Source organism: Chinchilla lanigera, unplaced genomic scaffold, assembly GCF_000276665.1.
Source record: "Chinchilla lanigera isolate Chin_1 unplaced genomic scaffold, ChiLan1.0 scaffold00111, whole genome shotgun sequence".
Classification (NCBI taxonomy): domain Eukaryota; kingdom Metazoa; phylum Chordata; class Mammalia; order Rodentia; family Chinchillidae; genus Chinchilla; species Chinchilla lanigera.
The window spans coordinates 4,320,921-4,331,448 of record NW_004955512.1 but is presented as its reverse complement, the minus strand read 5'-3'; the positions used below and the strand labels follow the sequence as shown (position 1 = coordinate 4,331,448).

Sequence of the window (10,528 nt, the reverse complement as noted above, 5' to 3'; positions counted from 1 at the left end):
AGTCATCTTTACATCAGCCCTTCACTGGTACCAAAACCCCATCATCTTCCTGTCTCCAGGACTAGACCTCTCTTCTGTTTCCCAGGATTGGCCTTCTCTACCACAGCAACTGCAGTTACAGACCCCATCAATTTTCCAGAAATCTTGAAGGCAAGTTGTCATCTTGGGCTTTCACAATCTCTGTGACATGCCATTAGTGTCCTGAGGTATTGACATACGCCTACCTTCTTGGGATGGCACCAGCAAGAAGAAACACAAGTGTCTTAGTTACTTTTCTCTCATTGCTGAGACAAAATACCTCACACCTAACATTAAGGAAGGAAAGGTTTATTTAGCTCACTCTTTGTGGAGGTTTCAGTCTATACTTGGCTGGCCCCAAGGCAGAGTGGCACATGGCAGAGGGCAACAGTTCATGGTGGTGGAAGACAGCAAAGGCAACAAGAGCAAAAGGCGGAACTGTGGCAAGTTCTTTCCCTCTTTCCCTCCCTTACATTGTATGCAAACTACCTGCCCCAGGGGAAGGTCTAGCACTCACACCCATAATCCCAGCATTGGACTATGGAACAATCAAAAATGTAGAAGCTGGCCCCATGACTGCATGAGGATTTGGGGGGACATGCAGGCACAAACCATAACATTAGCAAGAAGAAACACAAGTCAGTGCATTAGCAGAGCATCTTGCATCTTCAGCTGATAAATTAAGGCTAAGAGCTATTGAACAAGATGTCCAAGATCACCACAGACTGTTCCAGGTACAGCTTCCATTCAAGCCCAAGTTCAAGTCCACCTGGCTTAAAGGCTAAGAAAACTTGCTACCATTCCACATGATCTCTTTCTTCTAGGAACATGGCTCTAAAGGAGGAGAATTTTTATGACAGTGGGAAGCAATTATAAATGATTCTAAATAAAACAAAATACCATTCACTGAAATCTAAGTCTTACCATTTTTACTTTAAGTTTCCAGGGTCACCCAACTAGATATTTTCTATTTATATAAATGCATACACATATACACACATACATACATACATGCATACATACATATAACTAAACCTAAGAAAATTAGTAAAGTAATTAATTTACGATGTCATTTTGGTATATGTTCAGCTGAAGTGACCACTACAATGTCATTTTAAAACATGAATTCTGAAGTCATATCTAATGAATTGTTCTCACTACAAAACATAGATGAGAATCTCACTTAATCTATCCAAATGACACTCTTATTCAGATTTCCAAGTAAAAATTTTAGTAACGTAAACATCTGAATTTTTTCAGGAAAGGATTTTCATAAAAGAACATGATTTGCCATAACATACAAATGTTATTACTAGGTCACCTGATGTGAGTGTTAGGAAGTCTCATTTCGGTCCCTTCTCTATTGGGTAGAGCACCAACTCTCTGATCTTTTTGTCCTTGCCTTTGTTTTTAGCTTTCACATTGTTCTATTCTGCATGTCTGGGTAAATTGGCATCTCACTTATAAAATTAATGATAGTTTTGTTCTATCATTTATAGGTAGTGTTATGTAAAAAGATATAATGGAAAGAGGAAATGAAAGGGAGGGGTGAGAGAGAAAGAGAGAAGGAGGAGAAGGAAGGAGGAGGCAGAGAAAGAAGTACGGAAACAAAAAAGGAGTACTTTCTCATTGTGGTCCTTATTTCTCAAGGCTCCTCTAAGAGTTACTGGAAATTCTGCTGCATCCTTTGGAATCAATCTAGAGGATTCAGACTTTGGATATTCCACTCCTACTGACAAGCCCAGCCCTCTGGCCTTGAGATGAAACAGGGTGTCTTAGCTTGACACTATTAAAACTATGACCTATCGACCGCTTAGGCTCTTCAAGCAAATTTCTGATTATAATTCAACTTCCAAGCCCTCTAGGGACACTGTGGGATGGCCAGGCTGATAAAAGTTTTGTAACTTGCATAGGTTCTATTTTTCACTGATAAACTAGCATGCCAGTCCGTGCTATCAAATAGTAAGCATTGTGTGAACCAACAAACATCTAACTGTTTGAAGGAAAATAAGTAAAAGGGCAAAAATTCAGGTGGAGACAGAAACCAGTGCCAGACTCAAGGGAGCTACCTGCTGTTGTGCAACTATCTTGTGGCAGAGCAAGAAGGAAAAGTTCTGCTATGGACTGCCACGTTTGGATTTTCTTACTTTTTTGAAAACCTCACTTTCTGTTTAATTTGTTTTGCAAAACAAACACTGAAAATTTCAGTCTAATTGTGCAGAAAATAGAATCTCTAACTAGGATCAAACAAAACCTAAATCCCTGGCAAGCTAGATCTCTATCAGCAGGTCACCCCGATCCCCTCGTAAATTGCCTTCTGGGTAGGGAAGCCCTAGGAGTCAGAGGCATGGATCAACTAATCCTCATCAGAATCAAACAGCCAGAAAGGGTGAGCATGAAGGGGTGGCGGCAGGGGCACTGATGTTACTTGGGTCTTTTCTCGCTATACACAGCTGAACTATCTCTGATTGCTGGCCAACTTTAAGGTGCGGTTTTCCCAAATGCCAGGCATCCCACCTGCATCCTCCTGAGGTATTTCAGATTTAGTGGTTCTGAAGCCTCTGCTTAACCAGAATCTGCTGCAAGGCAGGAAAGGCAGATGAGTCATAACTGCTGGTGTCACCAGTGCTGAGTCTGGGGCCCCAAATTCTCATTCAAGAAGGAAGGAGTGAAGGTGCCAGACCCCCAGCTGCCTCAGCGTCAGTGCTATCAGCCAGAGTGTAGGAAGGTCAGCATTGGCCTGAGGGCCCTGTGGGCTGGAGAGGGCCCAGGAATTCTGCAGGCCACAGGAGAATCCATCCACATTCCGTGCTTCTTATGGATGACAGCCAGGGCAAGCAGATGATCTTTCTCACGAAGTTCTTTGCACAGCTTGGCCTCAGGGAGATGCAGGTGATGAATGCTACCCTTTATCTCTTTCATCTTCACTTCCACCAGTGCCAGGACGTCCCGCTGTTCATTCAGTTTGTGCAGGAGGTACCACTTAATGTCACTGGTACATCAGAATAGGTCAGCTGGAGAAAAATACTGTGACAAGCTTGTCTCGGATATCAAAAAATCCCATTTCAAGTTTAAATGCTTCTTTGATGCTTCCTTTTCACTTGACACTTTTTTCATATTTTTCATCCTTTTCCATATTTCATTGTGGAGGATTGGTACAGCCTTTAATATTCCATTAACAGGAGAAAATCCATATCTATTGATTTCTTCTCCAAAGGCACTCTTGGCAGATAGCTTGGCAGTTTCATTCTCGTGAAAACTCTCTCCACACAAAAACTCAATAGGACCTAGATGAGTCAAATGAATAGAAGACGCAGTCTACTAAGCTTTGGAATATTAGGTGCATTGGATTGGTCCCAAGAGTGTGAAACCTAAACCTCCGCTTCTGAACAGGAAGCTGGATGCTAGTTCCTCCATGATATAGTATCCTTACTCTATAAACCAAGAAAGCTACTATCCTCTGAAGCCTGCGTTCATCAGTCATGGAGCTAACACTTGGTTGTTCAGTGATCATATAAATTACTCCTGCTGCGATGAGGAAGGAGAACACCATCACCAGGGTACACACCATCATGGCACGTGCACCCAGCGTGGCTTCTTCACCTTCAGGTTGGGACATTTGAGCACCAGGAGGACAATGCAGGATAAATTCTCCATGTTGGTGACAGCAGTGCTCTCTTAGTTCCCAAGCCCCATGTGCCGCCTGGAAGCTAGCCTGCCCTTTGATTTTTTTTTTTTTTTAACCTGATGATCTCATTGAGTGTCAAATTTCAAATCTATGTTTCAGACAATCTTAGGGACTCATGCTTTAGTCATTGTAAGTGTGCTGGCTGGGATCACACAGCCATCTGTGTTATTGGTTTGCCCTAGTTTTAAATACTAGCTCCTCATTTGCCTACTGACTTGGTTACTTAGCCAATAAGCATCATTTTCAAATCTTTGATGGGCAAAATAGAGGTAACCCACTAAATCAAGGTTCAGATTAAATGAAATGATGTACAGTGCTCATTGAGCACTATGCCCTTCAAAATGCTTCCCCTTGTTTCAAACACTTATTCTATTATTCTTGTCACTGTCTGAAGCTTTCTGGAAGTCCTGTGTCATGAGTCTCTTTAGTTGTACCATTGTAGCTACCTTGACATTCTGAATCAATTCTAAATGTTTACCTTCCATGGTCACTCTGACTTTGGAGAAGACCCAGGACTTGCATGGTGCCAGATCCAGTGAATAAGGTGGATGAGGACACGCTGTAACATTTCAATGAGCCTGACTTTCCATTAGATGGCACTCTGCAGCAGCATTCACCATATTTTTTTATCAAACCTTGCAAAGACACTCATGAAAGAAGCTTCCAGAATTGTTTCAGAAAGTGGCAGTCATGATGGGATAAGTGTGTTCAAAGTGAGGGGGAGACTTCTGAGGAAAATTAATGGCAATGTGACTTTTAATTTATTAATTTTTTTAAATTTAACCATTCATTATATATTTTACAATGCATCATAAGTATTACGTATAGTAATAAGAAAAACATCATTATAATGATTAGTATTATCAGATTATGGTGAATTGATATTGTGTAAATTTATTTGTCTTGGAGAACCTGGCAGACAGAGACTAGTTTCATCTAATAAGTTTAACCTTGGTGTCAAGCCATTGTGGTAAGACTCAAAAAATATGTCTTGAATGAGAATACACAGAACACCTTCACAAAGCAAAGAACCAAGCCACAAATCTCTCCACACCTCTTCTACTTCCCCATTCCTTAAGATATCCCCAGAAGCGCTCCAGCAGGAGGCAAACCTCTCCTCCCATTAGCCCAGGCCAAGTTTACATTCATCTACAACATACACAGGATCTTCCTAAACACACCACTCCCTGCTCTCTCAGTACAGTAATTCTCCAATCCACGACACTCTGGAACTTTACCCATTGCAGACAGACAGCTTGATGGTCCTTTTTCTTTCTGTTCTCTATTTTCTTTTGCCAGCACCTCTGTTCTCCAAATTCTCATCTATGAAATTTCAAGGGTGAGTCAGGAATTCAAAAACATGGCAACACACGGAGGCTTTCTTCTGGCTATCAAAGGGTACTGGGGCTCTGTGATCTACTTGGTAACCAGGGAAAGATTCATTAGAGTCTAAAATGCAAGCACAAGATGTCAGTGATGATTTCCCCAAATCCTTCCTGCAAAAGGCAATTGTCACGTACATATTTGGACAATCTGTGAAAGAGTTTTCACCACAACATTTGCAAGAACTTTGTAACTAATAATTGGAATGTCAAAAGATTCACAAGGAAAAAATTCATTAAGATCAAAATTCTAAAGGAAAATCCAGCAAGCTGCAGATCTGAGTTTTCTTATTAATAAAATTTAAATCAAATTAATAAGAACTTTTTAAAGCAACACTGTCTTAGCCAGATGTGGTAGCACACATCTGCTATTCAGGAGGCTGAGGCAGGAGTGCTGCAAGTTTAGGGCCAGCCTGAGATAACTTAGCAAGACCCTGTCTCAAAATATTTTTTAATTATTTTAAAATTTAGCTCAGTGGTAAAGCACTTGCACAATCCTAGGTTCAATCCCCTGAGTCCCCAGTTATACACACACACACACACACACACACACACACAGGTTTATACACATGGATACGCATGAAGTCACCAATGGTGACTCTAGCTTTGGGTTCTGTATCTTGTCCTAGAGGACTTTCATCAGGCAAAGAACAGCAGAAGAAACTGGATGAGAAAACCTGAATCCATCAAGAAGCAAAGACAGCAGGTGAGACTGTGAAATGGTGAATTTCCTGATTTTAAGCTATGCAATTAAACTTTAAACCCAAAAGGGAGCCATGAGCTTTCTCCCGTCTGAAAGGAAAAAATAGAAGAACCACTTTTGTGTTTGTAATGAAGCAGGTCCACTGAGCATCTTCTGTAAATGTTAAATAATGATCACATCACATCAAATATGAAAACCCCTTATTATTTATTAAATGGATCCCTGGCTCACATGAAGCCTTTTGAATGAGCTTCTCGAAGGGCTGTATAAATGCTTTCTCCTTATCATTCACCTCCATCTGAAAAGGTAGTATCTTCATCTCATTTCAGAGTTGGGGGTTAACAGAAAGGTTAAGCAAATGATATAAACTTATACTAAAAGTTGAAAACTGATAGAGGCCAAAATTTGTTATCCCTTGAGGACTGAAAGCCTTTCTTTGAAAAATTAAACAACTTACCTAATTATATTTAGGAATGTGTCTCATATAAATACAATATTTTATTCTGTACGTGACAGTCTAGAAAGCGAAGTCACAAAATAATAACTGTGCTAACTAAAACAAAAAAAACAGTGTGATTTCCAGAATCCTTTTTCTGTTCTCTGTAACCACCCATGTGGCTGGAGATTTGAAATGCTATTTAAGTCTCATTTTCCTTCAGAAGCTAACCTCTGTGGAATAAAATGCTGTTAAGGGGGGAAAAATCTTTTCTGTCATTTGACTTTAACTTATGATAAATTAGCTTCAACTAGTTTCTTAGAAAATTGCCCAAGAAATGACTACAGAAAATTAAATACCAAGACTTCAAAGAGGCAAACACACAGCCTTCAAATTCCAACCTCAGAGAATAATCTTCCCTTTCTCATGCTTCACAGAGATGTGAGTAAAGAAATCGTACTAGGGCATGGTAATGAACCATCTTTCAAATGACTTTCCTATCAATCTTCTTTTCAAAGAGTAATAAAGTGATGCTTATTTCTAGGCAGTTTCTGGGAAGTTATCATCTCATTTCAATAGTCACCAGTAAAGGACGCACTCCGCTGCAACCATCAAGAGTGACGAGGGCAGGAGCTGGGTGAGAATTCAATAGTAGGTGTAGGTGGTTAAAAAGCTATTTCTTAGAAAATTAAAAGAGAGAGATCAAAAGAATTGCATTAGGTCTTAAAGAATTGGTAATCATTTCCTTCTAGATTAAAAATGCAAATCTGATTTATTACCTAGTGAATGAATGAAATCCAATGTCACTTGAAGGCTTTGTTATTTTTTTAAAAAGTAATGTTGCAAGTGTATTAGGTGCCATGCTTTGTTCTAGATGCTGAGGACTGAATGCACAAGCCATAATAGCGACATCTGTGTCATGACTTCTAGAACCAGAGCTTTCACTCTCCTCTAAAATCATTGTCACAAACACCAAAAAGCTTTTAAAGCACTGACTGACTGTGGGAAGTCCTAGTCACCCAGGACTTGTTTTGCAAAGCCATTAAAAAAGAAGGTTCAGAAATACTTAACACTGTGTGGGACTTCATTTTTCAGAAGCTGTAAGACAAAAATCACTCCAGGAATGTGCAGGCCCATAGAAAGAGAAGACTATACACTGGATGCTTAGGAAGGAATGCCCTGAATCCTGACACTTCTTTGGTCCGGAAATTCAGATCCCATCTGTGATCCTCAGAGCTGTATTATGCAGTTCCTCAGACAGTTCTAAAATCAGCCTGAGCTACGTCTCATCTGCCCTAACTCTCTTATCCCAATCTTGAATCTACTATCTGGGCAGGTAGGACATGGGACACATCTCCAGATTTCACATTTGCCCACACAACTCAAATTTTTCAGCACTGACTAGAAATCTAAATTTGAAACAAACAAAAAGACAAATGGGACAGAGAGCTTTCTGAGGACCACGATATGCTGCTCACTGTTGCATCTTCATCATTAACACAGTCCAGAAAAGGCACTGAAGCTGTTGAACAAAACTGACAGAAGGAACACTCCATTCCTTTGTGACCACAAATCCCTCAAAGTCAAGAGTGGCACGTCATATGCAATCAGTCCCAGGGAACTTTGCTTAGCAGCTCGCCTTTTTAAAATGTCATTCTGTAGATTTTTCTTAAAATTCAAAGAAAAGCACATCACAGATCATTGAAATCAAATTGTATTTGCTTTCCAGTTCTATAGCAGGTAACAAGTATTGGGTCAATAAATTCATGGCTCCAGTTTGGCTCTTGGACAGGCAAACTCTGCCTGCTTCCACCATGTAATCTGGCACTGAAGTGAGTACCAAATATCTTTTATTGATTTATAGACTAGGATTAAGCCCCCCAAAAGCTATTAACATTTTATCCTCATTACCAATCAAGAAATGACACGAATTCCCTGCTTCCCACCAAGACCAAAGCAAAAGGGATAAAAATTAACCCTCATATTGGTTCAAACTTAGAAGAATCAGATGCAACTACTGGCCAACAAAATCTTTGGTTTTCCACCCCATTATGCGATATTTTCCCTGAAGTACAGCACAAGAGTACAAGAATACAGATTTTTAATACAGATTTTAAAAACAAGCTCAGAAGCATCACCTAATGTAAGGTCACAAGACAAAGCTGAAAATTGTGGAAAAGGTTACAGTAAGGAAGGAAGAGAGGAGAAAAAAATCCCCAGTCTCCTCTCCTCCAGTTGTGTGGAAAGCTCATGCCTGTTCTGGGGTCGGGCGACTTCTCCAAGCACGGAACAGAGACAAGCACACTGCGCGTGTGCTATCCAGGCCACCTTCCAGGAACTTTTGCTTCGAGCCGCAGAAAGCAATGACACCGTTTTACGGTGGACTGAAGCGGCTAACTCCACAGTAAATGGACACCTGCGAAACATGTCTTCAGGCTGAAGCCACATCCTACCTCACGGGTCACAACACAGCGTAATTTACCCTGTACTATACATGCAAAGCTTTAGAATAAGAAGTGGCTCTATGCATAGTGATTTAGTCAACTCTCTAATACACCTGAGCTTAAGAGTAGAGAACCCTTTCTTAATAACTTCCAGTTCTACTCCTTGTTCTCGTATTAAAATAAAATTTTAAAAAAGAATGCAAGAGCATTAGGTGTAGATGTCCCTTTTTCTTTCTTTCAGAGAAACTTGAAATTCGTGTATCCTCTGACCATACTCACTCCTGTCTAGATTCCTCCAGGACACTTTCTAAGGGTTGCCTGACTCAGGAGTGTACTCTTCCCATGCAAATACACCCTCTTCCCGCTGTTTTCCTGTTGCCTTTCAAAGCCTCATACTGCTGGAAAGGAAAGAGGAACTCATGTAACCTTTTAATGTATATACACACATGAGTACAACCTGCAGGTGAAGTGGTGAGTAACAACAGGGGCTGAAGTCTACACACACAGTGAGAAAATAAATTAAATTCATCGCCCTGGTTCTTCAGTGCGCAGCATTCTGCTCCCAGGGTTCCAAGCACCTGGGGAGAGCAATGAGGTATAAAGGAACGCTCTTGCCAGCTGAGTCGTCCAGGTATCTTCTTGTAGACCCTGAGGATGTGCAGAGGTCAGTATCTAGGTGAACCTGTACCTCATAGACCATGGAGCTCTGGGCAGGGTGAGTTGTGGGGCTCAGAGGGCACATCCCACACAGACCCACTTGTGAGACCACTCTAGCAGAGGCTCTGATGTCATCAAGGTTGTGTCAGCTGATCTGTATCACCACAGAGTTCACGCCAGAGTAGGCGGGGGAGCTCATCTTCTTGCTCCTCTCCTTCTTAGAGTCGTGTTTGATCTTCTGAAGAATTTCCATCTGTTGGATACACCTCAGCTGGCTCCATGTCCTTCTCAAGTCTGAAGTTGGAATTTATCCTTCCAGGAGAATAGTCATTTCTTTTTAAATCTGTAAGAAAGACAAAACAGTTTCAGGGGAACCGGAAGAACACAATGATCACAAGGACTTTCAACTCTGCCAGGAGTTCAGGAAGGTCTCTACAGATTGGGGCCACAGTTCCTGGAAACCAAACCCTCGGCCAAGTCCAATGCCAGTGTCTCACCCAACTCGGGGTGTACGTGTGGCGCTTACAGCCTCCTGCTGTTGCCCAGGTCGCTGCAGCAAGGGAAGAAAGATTTTGATTTCCTGGGGCCAACTTTCTGCAACAAAAGCTGTTCCTCAGGTCTGGCACCACCTAGAAGATCCTCATCCAATTTTCAGATACAATTCTTCCTAAGCACACCCTCTCCATTCAAAAATGATACAAAAAAAAAAAAAAAGAATGGAGACAATCTTTGGGAGAGGGATATGATTTAAATGTTTGTGCACATTTTGTGCCATGCTGAGTAGATTTTCTAGCCTTAAACATGTATTCTAGGGACCTGGATATGTCACTTAGTGGTAAAATTCATCCTTAGTGTCTGTGAGGCCCTGAGTTCAATCCTCAGCATCAAAGAGGAAAAAAAGTATGTCTTGTATTTTTCAACATTAAATGAGATTCTCTAGACATAAAACAAGTACATACTTTAATAATAACCAACATTTAATTCATCCTTCAGACCAGCTCTATGACACAGATGTTACTATCACCAGTTCACAAATGGGAAAACTAATGCCTAAGGTTACATAGCCAGTACAAAGCAGAAATGACGGAACATGAGCCCAAGAATCCTAAATCTAGATGTCTTACTCTTATACACTGTCCTAAATGTTCTCCCTTAGGGAAGAGAAGGGAGGGAAAGGGAAGGGAAGGGAAGGGAAGGGAA

At 41.0% G+C, this 10,528-nt stretch overlaps 1 protein-coding gene and 1 pseudogene across 2 annotated transcripts in view; both read right to left on the bottom strand.

Moving 5' to 3' along the window:
* Positions 1-486: 486 nt before the first annotated feature.
* LOC102006807 lies at positions 487-4,253 on the bottom strand (annotated as a pseudogene).
* Positions 4,254-7,925: 3,672 nt separating this feature from the next.
* Positions 7,926-10,528, bottom strand: part of Trpm6 (transient receptor potential cation channel, subfamily M, member 6) — a 144,330-nt gene continuing 141,727 nt past the window's right edge. For both annotated transcript variants that reach the window (XM_005408321.2, XM_013506547.1), the window contains exon 39: positions 7,926-9,671. In XM_005408321.2, coding sequence (XP_005408378.1) covers positions 9,547-9,671 — 125 coding nt within the window. In that variant the 3' untranslated portion in view covers positions 7,926-9,546. The remainder of the gene's footprint in view (positions 9,672-10,528) is intronic.